Source organism: Aedes albopictus, chromosome 2 (assembly GCF_035046485.1).
Source record: "Aedes albopictus strain Foshan chromosome 2, AalbF5, whole genome shotgun sequence".
Lineage (NCBI taxonomy): Eukaryota > Metazoa > Arthropoda > Insecta > Diptera > Culicidae > Aedes > Aedes albopictus.
In genome coordinates this window covers 245,854,482-245,878,678 of record NC_085137.1, presented here as the reverse complement: position 1 = coordinate 245,878,678, position 24,197 = coordinate 245,854,482, and the positions used below count along the sequence as shown (strand labels likewise).

Here is a 24,197-nt window from a genome sequence, read left to right as displayed (position 1 = left end):
CTACGTTACGCAGCTGCTCGATGTTAAGCCGCGGCGTTCGACTTCGACGCGTCGTGATAACTGTCGAAAGTTTTGAGCGCATGCATACAGCGACTTGTGATCCGAATCTATATTCGCAATGCGGTATGTGCGGACATTGGTTATATCCGAGAAGAATTTACCGTCAATTGGCTTCTTTAGCGGTGTTGAGATAATTCCATATTCAGAATCTGCATGCAAAACTGAGCCGAAATCCAAATTTTCATGAATTTTGGTGCCCGGGAACCTATTTTAAAATCAGTTTGAAGTTTGTATGGGAGCGATTTGTCGAATCACCCCTCGTCGCATTTTGTACTGGGCGGAGCTGTCAAGCAGTTGGCCAGCTGTCAAAAGGTGGTTTCGAAAAATCTCTTCGAAAGCGATTTTAGGTACCAAAATAAAGTTCTAAAAATCTGAAAAAAATCATGGTGGTTCAGAAAAAGGTGCTCTTTCGTATAAAATCAAAAAATCAATACATTTTTCTTAATTTAAAAACCCAATTGAAACGTGGTGGATTTGGTTTTCTGTTTGATGGTCGGGTGATCTTCAGGTGGCTTTGTGGATATCTTTGCGGGGGAAGAAGGTGCTTTGGACTACCATACCACGGGAGGCTGCATAGTTTACGCATCGCTGGCCGTTACCATTCGATACGGCGTGCAGGCTGTTTCGCCCGATTACCGGTCTGTACATTTCCTCCCTTCCTACTTGCGCGTTCATGTCGCCGACAACGATTTTCACGTCACGCAGCGAGCAAGCATCATATGTTTGCTCTAACTGCGCGTAGAACGCTTCTTTCTCGTCATCAGGTCTTTCTTCGTGTGGGCAGTGGACGTTGATGATGCTGTAGTTGAAGAAATGACCCTTAACTCTTAACATGCACATCCTTGCGTTGATCGGCTGCCACCCGATCACACGTTGTCGCATCTTGCCCAACACTATAAATCCTGTTCCCAGTTCATTGATGGTGCCACAGCTTTGGTAGAAGGTAGCCACTCGATGCCCGCTTTTCCACACTTTCTGTCCAGTCCAACAAAGTTCCTGCAATGCCACGATGTCGAAGTTGCGGGGATGTAGTTCGCCGTAAATTATGCTGCCACATCCTGCGAAACCTAGTGACTTGCCATTCCATGTTCCAAGTTTCCAATCGTAGTCCTTATTTCGCCGCGTGGGTCTTTGCCGATTGTATCGAGTCGTATTTTCTCCTATGTTATTCGCAATGGGGATTTTTACGGGTGGCTTATTGGGCCTACGCCAACACTCCTGTCTCGCCGGAGGGCCATCGTGCCAGCTCTGTTTAACGTCCCAACCAACCGGGACGAAACGCTGATGGGGCTACCACTTTGGATCTAGCTGGGCGTGGTACAGCGTTTCTTACTCAGCCGCTGGATGCCAGAACAGACGCTATTTGAGCCGCACCTCCTTGGTGAACAGACGCTCGAGACGTACCTCCTCAATCTAGCTGAAGTTAGAAGGACAACAGTGCCCAGGCTGCACTACCCGCTAAAGCACACAACTCTTAGCTGGCTGTCTTTGTCATCGCTTGACTTGTGGAAGCATGAGGTAGGAACTTGTGAGGATCAGAGCTATGTTGGACGCTCTCCTTTTCAACTCACCGTTTTACAGCCCTTTGCGAGTTTATCGGGAGTAGGAATCGATTTCAGGTCCCAGGCGTGATAGTCATGTGTTCTAACCAGGTGTTCTACCAGGTCCACTCCACATATCAATCCACAAAGTCGTACCGTAATAATAGAAGAAATTCCTGGAGGAATCTCAAATGCAACTCTTGGAGGAATTTACGGTGGAATTCCGGAGGGAATTCCCGTAGAGATATTTGGAAGAATTCAAGAAGAAACAATAGAGTTGATTTCCCAAAGGAGCCTTTGGAGGAATCTCGGAAGAAACTTTCTGAGGCAGCGGAATAGTACCTAGAGAAATTTTAGAAACATATTAGGAGGAATCCCAGAGGAATTCCTGGGGAACTCCGAGTAGGTCTCTGCGATAATTTAAATTGCTGCAAAATCTTTGGAATGAAGTTCTGGAGAAGTCCCAGGCAATTCCGGAGAACGGATTCCAAACCTAGAAGAGGTTGTTGCGCAAGCTATTAATATACCTACGCCTACATGTTTATTTTGACTGGGGTATCATAACTGTCTAGCGGAAAAGTCTTTGGATCGCCAAACCAGAGTTGTACCATGTTCTTTAGGAACCCCTATTAGCATGTGACAACTACGTTGGCCGAACGCCATTTGCCCGAATGTCATCTGGCCGAATGCCGAATCCAAACGAAGTTTTTGACATTCCAACTAGCAATATGGTCATCAGAAATATTTCCTTGTTTTAATCATAGGCTTTTTTTTAGTTTTACCATTCAGGGATTAGTTGGCGTTGAAACTGCATACAGTGTATCAAACAATCGTCCGTACAGCATTTTTTTTTTCGCCAAAACAGTTTTTGACTCAAATGTTTGTAACTTTTTATACGAAATTTTGCCCAATCCTAAACTGTTAAACCTGCATCTTATTTTCAACAGTGAACATTTGAAAGAAACATTATTACAACGAAAAAAATCCTGTACAAGTGTTTGATACACTGTATATTTTATCAACGATTTTGCCTGTTCTTTTGAGTTATACTGATGTGGAGAACTTAAGTTCATCATTCATTGCATTTATAACCCCATCGGCCAAATAGCGTTCGGTCAAACGGCATTCGGCCGAATGACCTGGAACCCAGGATAAATGCACTTCTTTTCACCTCTTTACTAATTTTTGCTAGGTATTTCAAGTGGTTTGCTTAAATTTCATCATTTTCTAAAAATTTGACTGGGTGGCGGGAAATAGAGCACAGTTACGCCCCAATTTAGGGAAGACAAATCAAATCAACAGTATAAATAGAAAATTGCCATTTTAATCTATTAAATCTTCATATAAAGAGACTTTTGTGCTGGATTATCATTAGTTGAAAGATGAATAACAAAAATCACTGAAGAAACACAGTTGTTATCGATAATATATATCGAAACAGAATAATTTAAATATTAAGGTTACGATACCATGAGGTAACCCTGTGCTCCAAAATTCATCCTTATAAGAAATAAAGCGACTTTGACACCTAACAAAAAACTAGCATGAACCTCATAAACAAACACCTAACAAAAAACTTCTAAAATAATAATGAATAAAATAAAAAGCACTTCAGCATTTTCTGCTCAACCTGTGTTCTTCTTCAATAAAACAGCAACACCTGTGATTAAATCTAGCTTCGGTATTAGCATGTCGCACCAAACAATTGCAATTGATACGATCAAATTACCTTCAAGGCACATTCTTGAAAGCCATGCTATTTCTTCATCACCCATGACGCGCACGGGGGTTACCTGAGAGTGCACCTATGAAAAGCCTCACTAGAAGAGCATCTCGCAACGGCCATAAGAAATAACACTATTTCAGACTCATCTCCAACTAATGGCGTGGTCAAACGGCTAAACACACTAGGGGTAACTGCCTTGGCGAGCCGTGTGCCGAATGACGACTACTATTGCATAAACGATCTGAAGAGAGCCCAGCCAGCAGTCAGTAACGCAGCTTTTTTCCTTAATTTATTCAAAAGATCTTCACATGTAGGCCCACAAAATGCCACTTCACAGCGTCAATTATAGCCATTCTGTATGGTGGCAGTACATGATGCCAGCAAATCATAATCCAACACCTATAATTACCACTAAATTACCATCGATAAATTATTCAGGCTCACACTCATGCGCGTCGCGTCGTGGTGCAGTGGAAAATTGCATATTCATATGAATGTAGATAAATCCAGCACTTTGGCGAGCGGTATGCTGAAAAACTGAACGCAATGAATCGGCCAAAAAAGAAGACTGTCGTTGTTCTATCATTCTACATCTACAGTGAATGTTCAACATTAAATTTGAGCCAGTTGGCGAAAGTTGCAATTCCATCGCGTATCAATCGTGTCCGATTGACCTGAAATATTCAGGGCTTGGTTTTCTTTATATGAGATGGTAAGTTACCATTGGTAACTAATCGATTTTCAGATTTTTTTTTTCCGTTAAGAGGAAGTAAAGTAGATACAACGACCCTCAAAAGATTCAAGTCTAAAAACAGGACAAAAATGTTATTTTCAAACATTTCCCAGCCTTTTAGTTCCATCCAGTTCAGCAGCGAACATCCACTTTGCAAGGCTACTGTCCGGCATTCTTGTAACATGCCCTGCCCATCGTATCATTCCGACTTTGGCCACCTTCTGGATGCTGTGTTTGCCGTAAAGTGCAGCGAGCTCGTGGTTCATCCTTGTTCGCCACACATCGTTCTCCTGCACACCGCCGAAGGCCGTCCTTAACACGCGTCACTCGAAAACTCCGAGTGCTTGCAGGTCCTCCTCGAGCGCGGTCCATGTCTCTTGTCCGTAGAGGACCACCGGTCTTATTAGCGTTTCGTACATGGTGCATTTGGTGCGTGGGTGAATCTTTTTCGACCGCAGTTTCTTCTGGAGCCCGTAGTAGGCCCGACTTCCGCTGATGATGTGCCTCCTAATTTCATGACTCACGTTGTTGGCAGCCGTCAGTAAGGAATCGAGGTACACAAATTCCTCCGCCACCTCGAAAGTATCCCCGTCTATCGTAACATTACTACTCAGACGGATCTGGTTGTGTTCGGTTCCGCCTTCCAGCATGCACTTTGTTTTTGAGGCATTCACCACCAGTCCGATCTTTGCTGCTTCGCGTTTCAGGCGGATGTACAGCTCTGCCACCGTTCCAAATGTTCTGGCGATATTATCCATGTCCGCAAAGCACACAAACTGACCGGATTTTGTATAAATCGTTCCCCGACTGTTGAGCCCGGCTCGTCGCATCACATCTTCAAGAGCGATGTTCAAGAGTAGTCATCACCTTGTCGCAGTCCTCGGCGAGAATCAAATCAACTCAACAGTTCACCCGAAACCCTTAAGCAGTTTGGCACACCGTCCATCGTTGTTTTAATTAGTCTAGTCAGCTTCCCAGTAAAGCCGTTTTTGTCCATGATTCTCCATCGAACCCGCCGTCTCCGGATTGGCGATCTATAGCCTTAACCACTAGGCATTTCTGGATAGCGATTGCTCTAAAGTTTTCACATTCCAAATGGTCCCCTTTCTTGTGAATGGGGCAGATTACCCCTTCCTTCACTCCTCCGGTAGCTGTTCGGTTTCCTAGATCCTGACTATCAGCCGGTGCAGACAGGTGGCCAACTTTTCTGGGCCCTTCTTGATGAGTTCAGCTGCGATACCATGCTTACCAGCTGCTTTGTTAGTTGGGAGTTGGTTCATTTCCGTCCTCCGCTGCACTGGTGTCGTCGTTTCACAATTCAGGTACTGATCGAAGTGCTGTTTCTACCTTTCGATCACCTTGCGTCCGTCCGTCAAGAGGCCTCCGTCCTTATCCCTGCACATTTTGGCTCGCGGCACGAAGCCGTTGCGAGATGCGTTCCACGTTCTATCGGGTTCCTTGCTGCAGCATTACCGCCCGCGCTTCGTTCTTCTCCAAACCCGTTCTGCACTCTTCGTCGAACTATTCGTACCGTCAATTCCGTTCCACGTATCTGATGATAATCTCGGCTGCGTCGTTGATGACTGCTTTCACTGTATTCCAGTAATCTTCTAGAGGGGCCTCATCTAGCACGCCCTCGTCTGCCAATGCAACCTCGAGATTCTGCGCGTATGCTGAGGTATCATCCGGTAGTTTTAGTCGCTCTAGGTTGTACCGTGGTGGTCGCCGCAAAGAAAAAAAATATGTAATTAAAATTCAGCGAGAAATCATGCACATAAAGGGAATGCTAGAGTTAGTGCATATTTACATGAGATATCATGTAAAATTACGTTACGTTCGTGTAAATTTCCGCCATACAGTCGATTCTCTACCAGGGATGCTATATATACAGATTTATCTGTATTATACAGATTTTTGAGCAACTATACAGATGTCGTTTTATATGCAATACAGATTTTTGAGCAAGAGGGGCTATTTTATTTTTGTATGAAATACAAAATTTTCACCCAAAATTTGTATGGGATATAGATTTTTTTAAATAGAGATACAGATTTTTCAAAAAAATCATCTGGCATCCCTGCTCTCTACATCTCGATATTGAAGGAACCATCGAGATAGGGAGAGATCGAGATGTGGAACAATTTTTCATGAGTACAGTCATAGCACAATCATGGGTCACCCACAATTATGGGTCAATTGCATTTGAATTGCATGGTGAACTGTCTGACTAATATTTGTGACAGAGTGACCCATAATTGTGCAATGACTGTACTAGATTAAAAATTAAAACATAAACATGTGAAATGACGTTTGAGAGAGTACGCACATGTGCAGGCATCCGACGAATTAAGTTTATTACATTCAGCGTAGGATTCATGGCCGTGCGGTTAGTGGCATCAGTCATATAGGCGGTTCCTCCTAAGCTTCGGAGTGCTTTATTCAAACGGGAGATGCTTCTCAAGGCCGTTGCGTGTTGGGTATCTAGCCTTATCTAATTTCAAATAATATCGGTAGATACAAAGAGTGATAAATACTTCTCTAAGATATTGTGTGATTTATGGAAAATCGTTTAGAGTACAGTATGGCATGCATAAATGGCAAGATCGAGGAATTTATAATAAAACAAATTTCACAAATCTAATATTAGCGTTTATTCAATTATAACGATCGTTTAAAAACTTTTCAATCGAATAGAACTGCTGAAAAATGTTTGGTGGAACATTTTCGGTAGTCGTGCTTGGAGGTTGGAATGCACAGTTCTCTCAGAGATTTCTATCGGTGCGGAATCTAGAAATGATTCACCGAGAACCTCGCCGATTTCTTCAAAGTTCTTATCAATAACAAGTTGGGAGACGCTTTCAAGGACATCTGAATCAGTTATCAGATCGCTACACAGTACTTCAGAATCAATTTCGCAGTATGTATCAAATGATGACACGTCACTGCCCAGTTCGCACATCTCTATGTCCGGGACTCACCCTTCCTGAAACAGTTGGATATTGTTGACTGTTTCAATTCCACCGCCCAAGCTCTAGACAAAATGTTTATCGCATCCAGGACGGTAATTTCAGAGAAATCCTGAAAACAATAAAACATGTTATCACAGTGTAATTCTACCCTATTAAAATTCATACTTTATTCTGTTCCATTTCGTTCAGTCTTCTTTGGTTTTTGAGGCATTCACCACCAGTCCGACCTTTGCTGCTTCGCGTTTCAGGCGGATTTACAGCTCTGCCACCGTTCCAAATGTTCTGGCGATATTGTCCATGTCATCCGCAAAGCACACAAATTGTCCGGATTTTGTGAAAATCGTTCCCCGGCTGTTGAGCCCGGTTCGTCGCATCACACCTTCCAAAGCGATGTTCAAGAGTAGGCATGAGAGTCCGTCATCTTGTCGCACTCCCCGGTGAGATTCGAATGAACTGGAAAGTTCACCTGAAACCCTTACGCAGTTTTACATACCGTTCATCGTTGTTTTAATCAGTCTAGTCAGCTTCCCAGTAACGCCGTTTTCGTCCATGATTCTCCATGGCTCTGTGCAGTCGATACTGTCGTATGCCGCTTTGAAGTCGATGAACAGATGATGCATTGGGATCTGGTATTCACGGCATTTCTGTGGGATTTGCCGTACGGTGAAGATCTGGTCCATTGTCGACCGACCGTCGATGAAGCCAGCTTAATAACTTCCCACGAACTCATTCGTTTTAGGAGACAGACGACTGAAAATGATCTGTGAAGCACTTTGTAGGCAGCATTCAAAATAGCAATCGCTCTGAAGTTTTCACATTCCAAATGGTCCCCTTTCTTGTGAATGGGATAGATTACCCCTTCCTTCCACTCCTCCGGTAGCTGTTCGGTTTCCCAGATCCTGACTATCAGCCGGTGCAGACAGGTGGCCAACTTTTCTGGGCCCTTCTTGATGAGTTCAGCTGCGATACCATCCTTACCAGCTGCTTTGCTAGTTTTGAGCTGATGAATGGCATCTTTAACTTCTCTCATCGTGGGAGTTGGGTCATTTCCGTCCTCCGCTGCACTGGTGTCGTCGTTTCCTCCATTGCCGTGGTCTCCCGTGCCTACGATTTCCACGCCATTCAGGTACTGATCGAAGTGCTGCTTCTACCTTTCGATCACCTTGCGTCCGTCCGTCAAGAGGCTTCCGTCCTGCACATTTCGGCTCGCGGCACGAAGCCGTTGCGAGATGCGTTCCACGTTCTATCGGGTTCCTTGCTGCAGCATTACCGCCCGCGCTTCGTTCTTCTCCGAACCCGTTCTGCACTCTTCGTCGAACTATTCGTTCCATCGATTCCGTTCCACGTATCTGATGATAATCTCGGCTGCGTCGTTGATGGCTGCTTTCACTGTACTCCAGTAATCCTCTAGAGGGGCATCATCGAGCTCGCCCTCGTCTGCCAATGCAGCCTCGAGATTCGTATGCTGAGGCGACATCCGGTTGTTTTAGTCGCTCATGGTTGTACCGTGGCGGTCGCCGGAGAAGTGCCGTCCGTCAATCAGGACGTGGTCGATTTGCGATTGCGTCTGCTGTGGTGATCCCCAGGTGTAACGATAAAGGAGGCTGTGTTGGAAAAAGGTGCTACGTTTGGCCATATTTTTGGCGACGGCGAAATCAATGAGTCGTAGGCCGTTTTCGTTCGTCTGGTGGTGGGCGCTGAACTTTCCAATCGTCGGTCTGAATTCATCTTCCTGGTCTACCTGATCGTTCAAATCTCCTATGATGATCTTGACGTCGTGGCTTGGGCAGCGGTCGTGCTCGCATTCGAGCTGCGCGTAAAATGCGTCCTTGTCATCATCAGTACTTCCGGAGTATGGGCTGTGCACGTTTTTTATGGTGAAGTTGAAGAATTGGTCCTTGATCCTCAACCTGCACATTCTTTCGTCGATCGGCCACCAACCGATCACGCGCCTCTGCATATCACCCATCACAATGAAAGCTGTTCCCAGCTCGCGTGTGTTGCCGCAGCTCTGGTAGATGGTATGATTACCTCTAAACGTTCGCACCATGGATCCTGTCCAACACACCTCCTGCAGCGGTACGATGCCGAACCCGCGGTCCTTCAGTATATCGGCGAGTATGCGGGTGCTCCCAATGAAGTTGAGAGATCGGCAGTTCCACGTACCGAGTTTCCAATCGCAAGTCCTTTTTGTTCGCTGGCGTTGCCGTTGGTCTCGTTGCCGTTGGTCAGAATACGAATTCTGTTGCTGATGTTCCGTTTAACGAGAGTTTTTTTACGGCTGGCTCGTAGGGCCTGACACCAACCCCCTACTTTCCGGAAGACTGCTTTCCCGAGGATCATAGTGCACAGTTAAGTTTGAAGTCTTTCCCTGGCAGACGTTGATCAGCCGCCCCTAACATGGGGATCAGACGCTGTTGTGAACCGCTCCTCCTGGAGAACAGACGCTCAGGTTTGCATAAGCAACCCCATGCCCTTCCCTGTCAGTCTACGACCAAAGTTGCCTCCTGGGTTGGTAACCCGACCTTCCCTAAGGTTACTCGTAGTTTCCAGCCGGCACCATCTGGAGGTAGTGATAGGAGTTGTTGGGCAGAGTCTCGTGGATCACAATGGGATCTGCATTGCGCAGCATACCCAGCCTTTACAGTGCATTTCTCCATACTCTTTGTGCTTTATCTTTGTAAAATCCAAGAATATCTAACTTAAGTTAAGCAATTGCGGGAACTCGTCGTATCCACGATTCGTTGGCCTTGAGGAATGAGTAACGGAAGCTCATTATTTGAAATCTGTAATATATTTTCATTTGATTTGTGCAAATCGTTTTTCTGTTCTTGAATTTCTTATAGTTACTTTAGGAAATCTTACATTCTACCAATCTTAGGAATTTGTTATGTATAACATTTTTTTTTTAAATAACCTAATCAAATACAACTTTGTCTTGCTTACCGAAGATGAGCTAAGAATGTCTAGAATCAACTTTCCCGAAACAGTGTAGACAGATTTAGAGAGCAACAATCACTAGTTTTCTCATGCGCCAGTACCGACCATCACTGCAAAGAATCCACTTCTCTACCAAGTGAAGCTTAATTTGGCCACTTTGGCCAGTAGGTACGCGGGCACACGCTCGCTGCTGGCTAACCGCTTCATACCTACGCTAGGTAGGTACTGGCTGAGATGAGTGATTCTCACATTAGCATTTGAGCGCACCACCTTTTCGCCATTGCCTGTCGGTTGTCAGCTCGATGAGCAGCTGACAAAGTGTTTGCACTTTTCGCCCAAGGATTTCGCGCCTCGAGGGTTTAGGCATGCATGTGAACCGAGCCAAACAACCGTCCGTCGGATAAAATTAATTTCAAATGCTTTTCTTCCAATGCTGCCAATTCCTTCAAGTTGTATGCAAAACTGTTTGGATTGAATCACACTGTTTTGCCTGCGGATAAATTGGTGCTATTAAGCGATCAGTGTCGGTACAATTCGCTTACTTACAGATTAGTACCGTAATCCGGGGTAACATTGATCAGAATCTTCGATCTTTCGTGAATAATGCTCTTGTTAAAGCAAACGTTACATGTTTTATATTTTTAAAACAAGTACTGGCCCTCTAAGTATGTGTTAAGCTACACGAAAAAGTATTGTGAAACTTTAAAACATGTTTAAATAAGCTTTTTAATCTAATTTTTGATTTTGTTGATTTGGGATAACATTGATCATGTCAGTGATCAATGTTCGTTTGTGCTGAAAATACCCTTACTTACTAAATTCGGGGACGCTGATTTTAAATATATTGTCCAAATTCTTACAAGTTTTGTATTTATTAACCGTTATGTGTCCGACAATTTTTTGCTTTTTTCTACACCGTGCATTTCAAATGGGTGCTGGGTACCCGGGTACCCTGTCGGCCACATAAGGGTTAAGTTATTTAAAGATTAAAATCCTCTAAACTGCGTATAACGCCTAAAGGTACGCAATGGCTTAAGAAATTTAATGCCTTCATTTAAAAAATCGTGTATTTCATTGAAAAAGAGCACTTTAATAAAAGTTTCTTTTATTAAATCTAACTCCAGGATATCGTATTGAAGTAATACAGTGATTTCGAACCTCATATTGTATCTAGTATTCATGCCAAGCATGAATGTTTGACATTGTATCTCATGGCGTTATGAAACACAGTTTTGGAAAAATACATTTATTTCAATGTTTATATAATTCAATTTTCATGAATTACATGTCATTTAATAGCTAAATAATAGCAGATTACGATATACCATTCGATAGCAGAAACTGATTTGATGTAAAATGCTTGTTTGAACATTTCATGAGGTCGGTCAAGCCGATCAATTTTACCCCACTGATCAATGATACCCCGTATTACGGTACTAACTATAGTAGAGTAACGGGTAAAATTTGCTGTATTTACTACCGTAATCCGGGGTCAAATTGATCACTTTAAAACAACTTTTGCGGATAACATTAGTGACAATTAATATATTGCCAAAAGAGTTTCTGTAAAATCAGTACCCAGTGGATCTCCATGAAACCATGTGACAAAATTTTGATCAACAATTTTAAACTTTTAGTTAAATTAATTTAAAAATCGAAAATTTGAGGATGCCACTTTGGGGCGAAATTGATCAGTATACAATTAAGCATGGATTTAAAAGATAAAATCCTTATCCACTTAATTTTGCTCTTGTAAGCCCGAATAACACGTCAAAACTCTTACAACTAGTGTATTTGACACTTAAAATGCAAAATTAAATTTTGAAATTTCCCCCTTAACGCCTACAAGTAGGCAATTGCCTTTGAAATAAGTGATTTTTGTGACAATAAATGTCTTTTTCGTCAAACAAGAACTTTGTTTTAACTTATTCATATTCAGAATAGCTTCATAACTTCCCAACCAAGGCTCCACAAAAATGTTAAAACAAATAAAATACGGGAAGTCCTAGTGGCAATCGATTGCTTGGAAGCAATGATTTCAGCTAAGTGAGAAATACATTGCAAATTCCTAAAAAAATAAGGCAAAACTAACTTTTTTCTAAACAAATAAAAGTCTCAACTCATCTCTAGACATCTATGAACTAGATAAGGTAAAAAGTTTAAGATCATTGCGACACTTAGAAGTTCCTGGTATGCAATTACAATGTAGTACCCAAATGATCAATTTCACCCCGCTGATCAATTCGACCCCGGTTTACGGTACTTGGTGTTCAGATATGAATGCCAAGGTGTTTTGTTAAATGCCAAGGTTATTTTAATATTTACTGTCATCTGGAGGGAAGTTGAAAGCTATGGGATTCACGGCCTTCAACAGCTGAAGCTACTGTAATTTTGTATTAACGGAAGAAATCTTGACGTAAGTCAATTAAGTGATTGTTGTTAAAATTTTATGATCATTTTCATGCCATTAACTTGAGATTTTGTATGAAAAAATTATATATTTTTTATTTAATATCGATTTTTTTGAATGTGTAATAAAACTTGATGAAAAACTGTCTGTTAAAGCATCGCTTCCCACCAACACCATGTATACCACATGATTATCAAAACTTTCATTCTTTCATGATGGCTTATTGAACTTAGCTTTGCGAAAAAGTTGATGTTAACTTCTGGTGCCTGTACCAATTATGGCACTCCAAAAAGAAAAATAGTTGTGCAAAAATAACGAGATGACCAACGAGTTTCATCAATATGTTAAAAGATAGCTTAGTTTCCATACTTTACAGGGAAAATATAGAAACGAAGCCAAAACTACTTTTAATATTTATTACAGCGTGTGCGTCTCTTCGGAACATGTTTTAAAAAATATTTGTTTGGAACCTGATTTTTTTATGAGAATAGATGATAAGCGATCAACTTTCCTCAGATTATGGTACTCAGAAATCCGGGGTCAAATTGATCACTTGCTTTTTGCAGATAACATTTGTAGCAATTTAAATATTGGCAAAAAATTCTGCCAGATCACTCTCTCTCTTCTTGGCGTGACGTCCTCATTGGGACAAAGCCTGCTTCTCAGCTTAGTGTTCTATGAGCACTTCCACAGTTATTAACTGAGAGCTTCCTCTGCTAATGACCATTTTGCATGCGTATATCGTGTGGCAGGCACGAAAATATTCTATGACCCAGGAAGTCAGGAAAATTTCCTTAACGAAACGATCCTGGACCAGCCGGGAATCGAACCCGTCACCCTCAGCATGGTCATACTGAATACCCGTGCGTTTACCGCCTCGGCTATATGGGCCCTCGCCTATATTAGCCAGATCAGTACCGGGTGGATCTATGAAATTTCCAATATCTTAAAAGCCAAATGGCGGCCGATAGTGGCACCAAGATCGACATAGGTGCACGATCAAGAAGGCGAGGGCTGCCTTTGCGAGTTTAACCCTTATGTGGCCGACAGGGTACCCGGGTACCCAGCGCCCATTTAAAAAGCACGGTGTAGAAAAAAGCAAAAAGTTTGTCGGACACATAACGGTTAAGAAATGTATGGAAAAACAACCAGATTAACCGACGCACCAGAATCCGAATTTTCAACTCGAACGTGAAATCTGTGCTGCTGTACGTCAGTAAAACTTGGTGTGTATCAGTGGAGAACACTCAACGGCTGCGGTCTTCATCAATAGATGTCTGCGGTATATAATTCGTTCATGGTGCATGGTGCCTCAGAAATGAATCTCAACGTGGAGCTCCACACGGAAAAATATTATAACCCAAAGAATAAGTTTTAAAAACTCAAATTTGGCTAAACTGCTTAAAGTTTTAACTCAAAGTTGGGTTGTTTTCTCCCTCGCCCCACTGCAATGTTGTCGAAAACAAAGAGAGAAGCACCGACGCATCCGCTGCTCTTCCGTGGAAGAAGCCAAATTTGGGTTTTCTTGAATTAACCCAAATTTGCGTCATTTGAGGCCTCCGTTGGGTGAAAATAACTTACCACTGGGTTAATTTTTTTGCCGCTCTCAAACGAGAACTACTCACTCACCACTTTCGCTGTTTAACACAAATTTGAGTTATTCCACGGAAGACCGGGATTGCGTCAAAACAACTTAAATTTGGGTTGATTTAGTGCATCGTCGATGTCATAAAAATCCGAGAGCGACAGAAGTTCGGGGGCGAAAGTGGAGATGGGTCGGTCACACTCTACGCAGGGGCGAGAATGAAATCTGCAAATAGAAGTGTGCGACGATTTGAAATCTGTCGGCGGCGGCGTTTTGCACTTTTTTGGCCGGCGGCGGCGGCGTGATCGGCGTGACGCCGAATGAATTTTCGTCGGCGGCTGCGTGAAACGGCGTGGTCATAATTTTTAAATTTTTGTTAATTCCGTTAATCAATATCAGTGTTTTATTTTTTAGTAACTCATCATATTGAAGATGCAACACGCAGAAAAAAGAATTTTAATCATGAATATTTTCTGTATTGCTTTAATAAAATTGCTGCATTATTTGCCGGCCTATAATATGCATTTATTGATTCTATTTGCATCGTGAATTTGATTCAGCAAAAATATTGTTGAATTTGAGAGCTACGGATAAAAACCAGGTAAACTAGTATTTTTGTTGTTTTAAAAAATATATTTTTTGAAACAACAAAAATAATGTTTTGAAACAATAAAGTTCATTTGATGAAGCAATAATGCATTTCGCATTGAATCTGTCTACGACTAGTACCATGCCTTGCTACGCCTATGACCCACTCTGCTCCGATATACATGCCATCGAGAGAAGATGAGCTAGAGATGGATATTGCAACCTGGTTAGATCGGATCGATGACGTCAGCGAGGGTCATTCGGGTGTCGGAGTTAGGTTCGGGATCGTGTGATAGGTAGGCTGATGGGAGATATAGCGTAGGTCAATTAGTTATCGTTACGTAGCCCGGTCGCGCGGTCGCACCCATACTCGATGTTTAGTATTAAGTTTTAATGTGTTAGTATAGAAAATCAATGTTAGAGTTAAGTTCAATAAATGTGAAAATTAGTGTGTTGTTTCCCTAAAATAAACTGTGTTAATTGCTGTACGTCGCGCGTGTGTTCTTTATTTCGAACGGTGTGAAAGGAAGAGTAGCTATTGTGGAAGAATTATCCAGTGTCGGGACTGTGTACACCTTAATACAGTCCACAAGGAACCCCACCTGATCGTTTAGGAAAAACGATTGGATTCACCACCTGGATTCTGGATACGCACGGTTGGTAGGCCCGCATACACCCCGACATTTGGTCCTTCGAGCCGGATGAGGGACCTCCGGTAAGACTTTTGGGACCCACAATTGCGCTCACAACCGCCAAAACGCCATTCGCGGTTACGCCATTTGCAACCTCCAATTTGGCACCTCAATCACCCATTGTCGTCGGATACAAAGGATTACGCCATCACCCCTAAGGAACATTGGACGACGTCACCATCTTGGATGTGACACTTGGCTTGGACATCAGCATCGTTGGCTACTGTGTAGGTCAGTATAGCTACTATATATGTCCTGCCGAAGCTGGACACCTTGGACTACTTCTAACACTACTTCTTTCGGTATCACGGCATCCGACGGCAACGACGTACAAGCACCGGGAATTGGATTGGACTTCTACTCTGGAAACACACACGCATACGGATTTGGAATCTTCATTGTCGACCTCTTTGAAGACATCTTTGGGACTATTGGATTTCGGACTACCGCTGGACCTGTAAGCAGTCATTTTCTCTAAGGTAAATGCATGAATGTACTATGTATATGTCCAGCCGGAGCAATCCACGCAAGTACTAACACCAAACTTCGATCTTTGCATTCGCATTCGTTGGGAACCACTGGAGTCAACACGGATTACGTCATCGGGAATTCCCTTACGTAACGATTAGTCATCGAGGAAACACCATACAATCGGTCAACACGCAATCAACTTCATTGGGTCATCGAGCACGTGCGTTTGGCACGACGTCATCATATCAACGTAGTCATCGAGAGAGGCTCTCCGACATACATCTACATCGGAACGGTATCGTCACACTATCGCACCATCGCTTGCTATTGGGATCGGCACGAGTGGAATGCGGAAGGCTAGCACAACCCATCGTTCGAAGAGGAGGCCAACACAAATGGTCTGTCAGGTTAGTGAACAATAGTATGTGTTCAGCCAGCCTGGACATTGCAGACAATACACATTGTAATTATATAACCCTCTTCGACCGGGACTGTTGTTGACCACACGTACGTTGTATGAGCTCGGGGAACAAAGAGCTTGTTTACATCTGGATCGGGACTTGCTACCTATTCTGCTATTTTCGCAGGCAACTTTCCTGTAAGGTTAGTTACTGCAGTATATGGCCAGCCGAGGCCGACCTTTTTTGATACTACATGAGCGTTTTCCCCACACATGCTTGCTTGAACGAGATTGTTTTGGAATCGAATCGACCTACCATTACCACACTTCGGGAGAGGGCCATCAACGCAGCGTAGCTTTTGTGAAGGTAAATGCTACAGTATATGGCCTGCCGAAGCTAGGTTTATTTTGGATACTACATTGCCTATTTTGCACTCTTTGATCACTGCTGCGCGAGTCGTCACCGTGGATGCGACTCTCGATCGATTGGTTGGACAGTAAATGCGCGCTTTGGGTCTCGATTGGATTTAAACTTGGATTTTTGTCAGCATTTCGATACTTTCAGTCGAAGTGACTGTTCCGTCAGGTCAGTCCTACTTGTATATGTCTAGCCGAAGCTAGACATTCATTTTGCTACTACACCTGAATCTTTTTCCGATATTTACCTGGACCGTGTGAGAATCGACATCCATCATGCTTGGAGCAGGGAAGTCACCGAGCGTACGAGCATTGCAGTTCAAGCTCAAGGAGATCCTGCTGATGTTTAATGATATTCAGCTCTTCGTATCGAAATTTAAGGATGATACAAGCGCAATTCAGATTCAGGTTAGATTAGGCAAGGTAGATGAGCTGTGGAATATGTTTAGCGATACTTTGGTAGAGATTATTTCCCATGAGGATTATGTCGCAGACGAGGACAAATACGCTAAGGAAAGGCAACAATTCAGTAGTCAGTACTACACTGTTAAGGCATTTTTGTTAGAAAAACTGGAACAAATTCAGCAAGCAGGTAGTGATCGGTCAACTAGTGTTCATGACAGCTCCACTATGAACATAACGGAGCATGTAAGATTACCTCAAATCAGATTACAATCGTTTAAAGGGGATATAGATGAATGGATCAGTTTTCGCGATTTATTCACTTCGCTCATTCATTCTCGGACGGATTTGCCTGACGTCGAGAAATTGCACTATTTGAAGGGATGTTTGTTGGGAGAACCGAAGGGATTGATCGACCCTCTGGCAATTACTGCAGCTAATTACAACGTTGCATGGAGCATGATTACCAAACGCTATGATAACAGCAAGCAACTTAGGAAGAGGCAAATCCAGTCTCTTTTTGGTTTGCCTCACCTCGTCAAGGAATCGGTTTCCGAACTGCAAGCGTTAGTGGAAGGTTTTGAGAGGAGTGTACAGATTCTAGACCAGATTGTTGAGGTGGCGGAATACAAGGATCTGCTTTTGGTCAACATGCTGTCTAGCCGTTTGGATCCAGTCACTCGTCGGTCGTGGGAGGAACAGTCTTCGACCAAGGACAAAGATACGATTAAGGAGTTGGTTGAATTCTTGCAACGTCGCATACAAGTGTTAGCATCGATACCATCGAGATCATCGGATAGTAAGGTTCCACAAACGAGTGCTCCGAGGCAAAGGGCCCTGGTAAAGGCGAGTTTCAATTCTGCTCGGGTTTCGTCGCAACCGTCCACCAACTGCGTATGTTGTTCGGAAGATCACTTCTTGTATTCGTGTCCAGTATTCCGCGGATTGTCTGTTAGGGATCGAGAGGGTGTATTACGGAAGCACTCTCTATGCCGAAACTGCTTCAGATCCGGACATCAAGGGAAGGACTGTCGGTCAAAATACTCTTGCCGTACATGCAAGGGACGACATCATACACTTGTTTGCTTTAAGCAAGGCTCGGACTCTGTCTCCACGGTCGGAAACAGCGCTTCATCGTCTCCTTCGGATAATGCGGAATCCACATCTGGTTCAACGGATACTGTGGCAAACGTGGCGACCTCGGAAGTATCGGTATGCAACGCTGCAGGAACATCGTCACAAGTGTTTCTCGCTACAGCAGTAATAGTCGTCGAGGACAACGAAGGCAACCAATATGGAGCACGCACTCTTCTGGATTCTGGATCCGAATGCAACTTCGTTTCGGAAAGGCTCTGTCAGCTTCTGAAGGTAGTTCGGACAAGGGCTGACGTCAAGGTCCAAGGAATCGGCCAGACATCATCGGCGGTGAAACACCAGGTTCAGATCAAGGTTCGATCAAGGCTTTCATCGTTCGCTCGGTTGGTGAATTTTCTGGTTTTGCCGAAGGTAACGGTTAACCTTCCAGCTTCCACGGTGGATACTCGGGGACTGACGATTCCGGAAGGCATACAGCTAGCAGATCCTGGTTTCTTCAAATCATCTGGAGTGGATATGATCCTCGGCATTGAACTCTTCTTCAGTTTGTTTGACATCGATCACAAAATTTCGCTCGGAGATAACCTGCCCACGTTGATCGATTCGGTGTTTGGTTGGGTGGTATGCGGTACCATGGCAATGCCGAAGGCGGTAACCCAGGTCAACTGTAATCTGTCGGTAAAGGATCGCCTGGAGGATTTACTCACACGGTTTTGGGAATGCGAGGAGGTCGCAGATCAAATCAAATCTTCCCCTGAAGAACGTATCTGCGAGGAGCAATATCAGCAGTCCGTTCAAAGAGCCGAAGATGGTAGATACATCGTTGGTCTCCCCAAGGACGATGTCAAACTACAGCGACTAGGTACGTCGAAAGATATCGCTCTGCGTCGGTTCTACAGTACGGAGCGCAGGTTGGATAAGGATTCCAAGTTACGTCAACAATATGTAGCGTTCATGGACGAATACCTACAGTTGCAGCACATGAAGGAGGTTCAGGAAATACCAGGCGACGATATCAAGCGTTGCTACCTACCGCACCATCCCGTGGTGAAGGAAGCGTCCACGACAACCAAGGTTCGGGTCGTGTTCGACGCGTCGTGTAGGACATCAAGTGGCATATCGCTCAACGACACTCTCTACGCTGGTCCAGTCATCCAGGAAGACTTACGAGCGATTATCATGCGTGGGCGGACAAGGCAAATCATGGTTGTGGCGGACGTGGAGAAAATGTTCCGTCAAATCTGGACGCGGCCTGAAGATCGGCATCTTCAGTGCATCCTCTGGCGTTCTTCACCCGTGGAAAACGTCAAAACGTACGAACTAGCTACGGTAACGTACGGAACTAAACCAGCTCCATTTCTGGCTACGAGGACTCTACACCAACTTGCCACCGACGAAGGTAATCGGTTCCCATCAGCTGCCGTTGCTATCAAGGAGGACACCTACATGGATGATGTAATTACCGGAGCGGATAACGTCGAGGAGGCAGTCAATCTACGCACCGAGCTCCAAGGATTGACGGAGGCGGGGGGCTTTCATCTGCGGAAATGGGCGTCCAACTGTCCTAAGGTTTTGGATGGAGTCCCATTGGAGAACTTGGCTATACCTAACACCGAGGAAGTCAATCTTGAGTCAAATCCATCGGTTACCACTCTTGGCCTGGTTTGGGTGCCAGGAACCGATAAATTGAAGTTCAAATTCCAAATTGCAGCACTGAATTGTGCAGAACTTCTGACGAAACGGAAGATTCTCTCTACAATCGCCACTCTTTTCGACCCCACTGGACTGGTTGGAGCTGTGGTCGTTGAAGCAAAAATCTTTATGCAGCGATTGTGGACACTACAGGACGAAACTGGTCAACGGTTGGATTGGGATCAACCGGTACCGTCGAAGGTGGGCGAGGAATGGTGCCGATTCTACGAACATCTACCACGGCTTCAAGAGATTGAAGTCAACCGATGCGTTATCATCCCGAATGCAGTTACAACAGAGGTTCACTGCTTCTCCGATGCATCAATGAAGGCTTACGGCGCTTGCCTATATTTGCGAAGTCAGGATGCGTCAGGCAATGTTTTCGTGCGCCTTCTGGCATCCCGTTCAAAGGTGGCACCATTGAAAATACAGTCTCTGCCCAGGTTGGAACTATGTGGAGTATTACTTGGAACTCAACTTTGCCAGAAGGTTCGAGAAGCAATTCGTTTCAACGGAGGAGTTTACTTTTGGACAGACTCCACATGTGTACTGCGTTGGATCGCCGCAACTCCGGCGACGTGGACTACATTTGTCGCCAATAGAGTGTCCAAAATCCTAGGTCTGTCAGATGGATGCCATTGGAGACACGTGAAGGGAACGGAAAACCCAGCGGATCTGATATCCCGCGGCGTGAATGCTGCAAACATAATCAATAACGACCTGTGGTGGTCGGGACCTTACTGGCTACAATTTCCCCAAGAACAATGGCCAGTACGAGGAGTAGAACCCAACGAGGAAGGAGAAGAGGAACGACGACGATGTGCTACAGCAACGACCGTGACAACCTGCGACGAGTTCAACCAATGGTTTATTTCTTTGTTCGATACGTACGATGATCTGATCCGTCGAACTGCTTTCTGGTTGAGACTGATGGACCTACTTAAGTTGCCTCGAGACCAGAGGACGAAAACGGAATTTCTAACAATCACGGAGAAGAAAAGGGCCGAACAAGTTCTCATTCGCCGAGTTCAAATGGAGTCGTTTCCGGAAGAATGGAAGGCGTTATCCAAGGGTTCAGCTGTATCCTCGAAATCGCCGTTAAGGTGGTTCCATCCATATATTTCCAAGGCGGATGGACTTTTGCGCATCGGAGGAAGACTTAATCAGTCCCAGGAGTCGGAGGATAAGAAGCACCCACCAATTCTTCCAGCTCGTCACATCTTTACCCGGAAGCTTCTTCAATCATACCACGAGAAATTGTTGCATGCTGGACCACAATTGTTGTTGGCAACTGTGAGGCTTAAATACTGGCCGTTGGGAGGAAGAAGTCTTGCACGTCAGTTGGTCCACAATTGCCTTAAATGCTACCGAGCGAAACCATCGACCGTTCAACAATTTATGGGAGATTTGCCGCAGTCGAGAGTAACAGTTTCGAGACCGTTCTCTCGTGTAGGAGTGGATTATTTTGGCCCCGTGTATGTGAGGCCCAGCCCAAGGCGAGCAGCTGTTAAGGCGTACGTGGCCCTATTTGTTTGCTTCTGCACCAAGGCCATCCATATGGAGTTGGTGACAGATTTATCCACGGAACGGTTCATCCAGGCCCTGAGACGGTTTATTTCGCGCCGAGGAAAACCAAGCGACATTTTCTCCGATAACGGAACTAATTTTGTTGGCGCGAAAAATCAGCTGGTTGAACTGAGAGAGCTACTTAGGAGTCAGGACTGTCTCGAGAAGATCTCCAAGGAATGTCATGCAGAGGACATCCAATGGCATTTTAACCCTCCCAGTGGACCTCATTTCGGCGGCCTGTGGGAAGCTGCAGTACGCTCTGCGAAAAAACATTTGTTGAAGGTGCTTGGCGAAAATGTTCTGAGTTTTGAGGACATGAACACGCTCATTGTCCAGATAGAGGGTTGTTTGAATTCACGGCCGTTGACCCAGTTAACTGAGGACCCCGAAGATCTCACCCCTTTAACGCCAGCCCATTTTCTTGTCGGGTCTTCGCTGCAAGCTCTTCCAGATTGGGACTGCCATGATGTTCCTGTGAACCGCTTGAAGCAGTGGCATGCTGTTCAGCAAAAATTCCAACATTTTTGGAAAAGATGGAGACGAGACTATTTGGCACAGCTTCACGGTAGGATGAAACGTTGGAAACCTGCTGTGGAAATCGAGGTGGGGAAATTAGTCGTAGTACAAGACGATAATCAGCCTCCTTTACGGTGGAAGATGGCAAGGATTCATCAGCTCCACCCTGGTGAAGATGGTGTCGTTAGGGTGGTCACCCTCAAGACCAGTCATGGTTTCTTGAAACGGCCTGTTGAAAGGATTTGCTTACTACCCGTACCAACCCAAGATGATGTAGTCCAACATTGAGCTCTCGTGTCCCACTCGCAGCTGTTCTGGTCGAAGAGTTTCTTTATTTTCAGAAAACGATGCGCTTTCAGGATGGGCGAGCATGTCTACGACTAGTACCATGCCTTGCTACGCCTATGACCCACTCTGCTCCGATATACATGCCATCGAGAGAAGATGAGCTAGAGATGGATATTGCAACCTGGTTAGATCGGATCGATGACGTCAGCGAGGGTCATTCGGGTGTCGGAGTTAGGTTCGGGATCGTGTGATAGGTAGGCTGATGGGAGATATAGCGTAGGTCAATTAGTTATCGTTACGTAGCCCGGTCGCGCGGTCGCACCCATACTCGATGTTTAGTATTAAGTTTTAATGTGTTAGTATAGAAAATCAATGTTAGAGTTAAGTTCAATAAATGTGAAAATTAGTGTGTTGTTTCCCTAAAATAAACTGTGTTAATTGCTGTACGTCGCGCGTGTGTTCTTTATTTCGAACGGTGTGAAAGGAAGAGTAGCTATTGTGGAAGAATTATCCAGTGTCGGGACTGTGTACACCTTAATACAGTCCACAAGGAACCCCACCTGATCGTTTAGGAAAAACGATTGGATTCACCACCTGGATTCTGGATACGCACGGTTGGTAGGCCCGCATACACCCCGACAGAATCAAATTGTATTTTATTATGATATACTTATATGATATATTTATTTGTTTTGTGCATCAGAAAAGGAAAAAAAGCAAAAAAAAATTAAATGTATTGTTTATTTTATTTTTGTTATCTATTTTTTTACATGCTAGCTTCCTTTCCTTTTGATATGATGCAGATAGATGCTTTCTATAACGTGTTGGTCTTCAGCAGTCTCTGGAAGCAAATACATCAAAAATGAGCAGAAAAATAAGCAAAAGACACATTCCAGCGTAACGGGACACCGCGAGGAACTAACTTTCGTGAACAAATGACGTCTGCAATCGAATATAACTTTCATGATCATATGGTTAAACAGGTTTTATATCAAGCTTATTAGATGTACTTCCTGATGCAGTACTTGTTCTATGTGGTTTTGGTTCCAATTTACTTTATATAACATGTTACATTTCGTAACGGGACACCATCGCAGAAATCTTCTTTTTAAAATTTTCAAACTGAAATGCGTAAATCAGCTCTGCTATGATGTTTTGAATAACAGAGTATGAGCAATTTTACGAGACGTTTCGGATCAGCTGATCGCTCATTTCATGAATGAAAATTTGACAGGAGGTTGCGCCCAAGCCCGTGAGTGTTAATATCAATATCAACACTGTTGTCGTTTCGTAAAATAGACTATTCCAGACATTTCTTCTTTGGATTGATGTGAACAAGATTGCCGAAGTGAGTTTTACTGAGAAATGTATAGTTTAGGATATATTCTTGATTTAGTTTTGGGAACGCAGCGTTACGCTCGCGTGAAAACAGTGTTTTGCAAATGGTGTCCCGTTACGGCTAAAGACATCCGGTTGTAGATCAAATGCTTTGCTAGATAGAATGTTGGTGTCTTCCGCAATGTTTTTCAGACAGATGGTAGCTGCCCGGCAGGACACAAATAGGCCTTCAAACCCGCTCTGGCCTAATGGTGGCCATCGGAATGGGCCCTGCGGAACCTGTTTCGAGTTTTATTTAGCCTTCACACCCGACCACCGACGGGGCCCATATAGCCGAGGCGGTAAACGCACGGGTATTCAGCATGACCATGCTGAGGGTGACGGGTTCGATTCCCGGTCGGTCCAGGATCTTTTCGTAAAGGAAATTTCCTTGACTTCCTTGGGCATAGAGTATCTTCGTGCCTGCCACACGATATACACATGCAAAATGGTCATTGGTAGAGGAAGCTCTCAGTTAAAAACTGTGGAAGTGCTCATTGAACACTAAGCTGAGAAGCAGGCTTTGTCCCAGTGAGGACGTTACGGGCCTCATTGGGGACACTTCTGGTTTTCAACCTAAACATGCCGTGCGACATATCAATATTCATGATTTCGAATGACTGAGTCAGAAACGATAGACTGAAGTATGTATCAACTAAAATATGACCACCCGGAACATATAGCACAGGTTTCACGGAGGTGCCATCGGGGACATTTCTGGTTTGC

The 24,197-nt window shown here is 44.2% G+C and overlaps 2 protein-coding genes across 3 annotated transcripts in view; both read left to right on the top strand.

Moving 5' to 3' along the window:
* LOC115258243 (dual oxidase maturation factor 1) overlaps window positions 1-24,197 on the top strand; it is a 439,950-nt gene that overhangs the window by 317,705 nt on the left and 98,048 nt on the right. The gene's annotated exons all lie outside the window — the stretch shown is intronic.
* On the top strand, window positions 16,809-22,345 carry LOC134286437 (uncharacterized). Its single transcript, XM_062848047.1, has 3 exons — window positions 16,809-17,828; window positions 18,027-21,542; window positions 22,148-22,345. Exons 1-3 carry the CDS (start codon window positions 16,809-16,811, stop codon window positions 22,343-22,345), a joined length of 4,734 nt encoding a protein of 1,577 aa, XP_062704031.1.

What these genes read in the sequence shown, in the direction of transcription:
- LOC134286437 (XM_062848047.1), top strand. Translation starts at nt 16,809, where the DNA reads ATGCTTGGAGCAGGGAAGTCACCGAGCGTACGAGCATTGCAGTTCAAG. An exon ending in CGCAACCGTCCACCAACTGC is followed by an intron (nt 17,829 to 18,026) that starts GTATGTTGTTCG and finishes GTTTGCTTTAAG; the next exon opens with CAAGGCTCGGACTCTGTCTC. An exon ending in GCGGCCTGTGGGAAGCTGCA is followed by an intron (nt 21,543 to 22,147) that starts GTACGCTCTGCG and finishes CTTTATTTTCAG; the next exon opens with AAAACGATGCGCTTTCAGGA.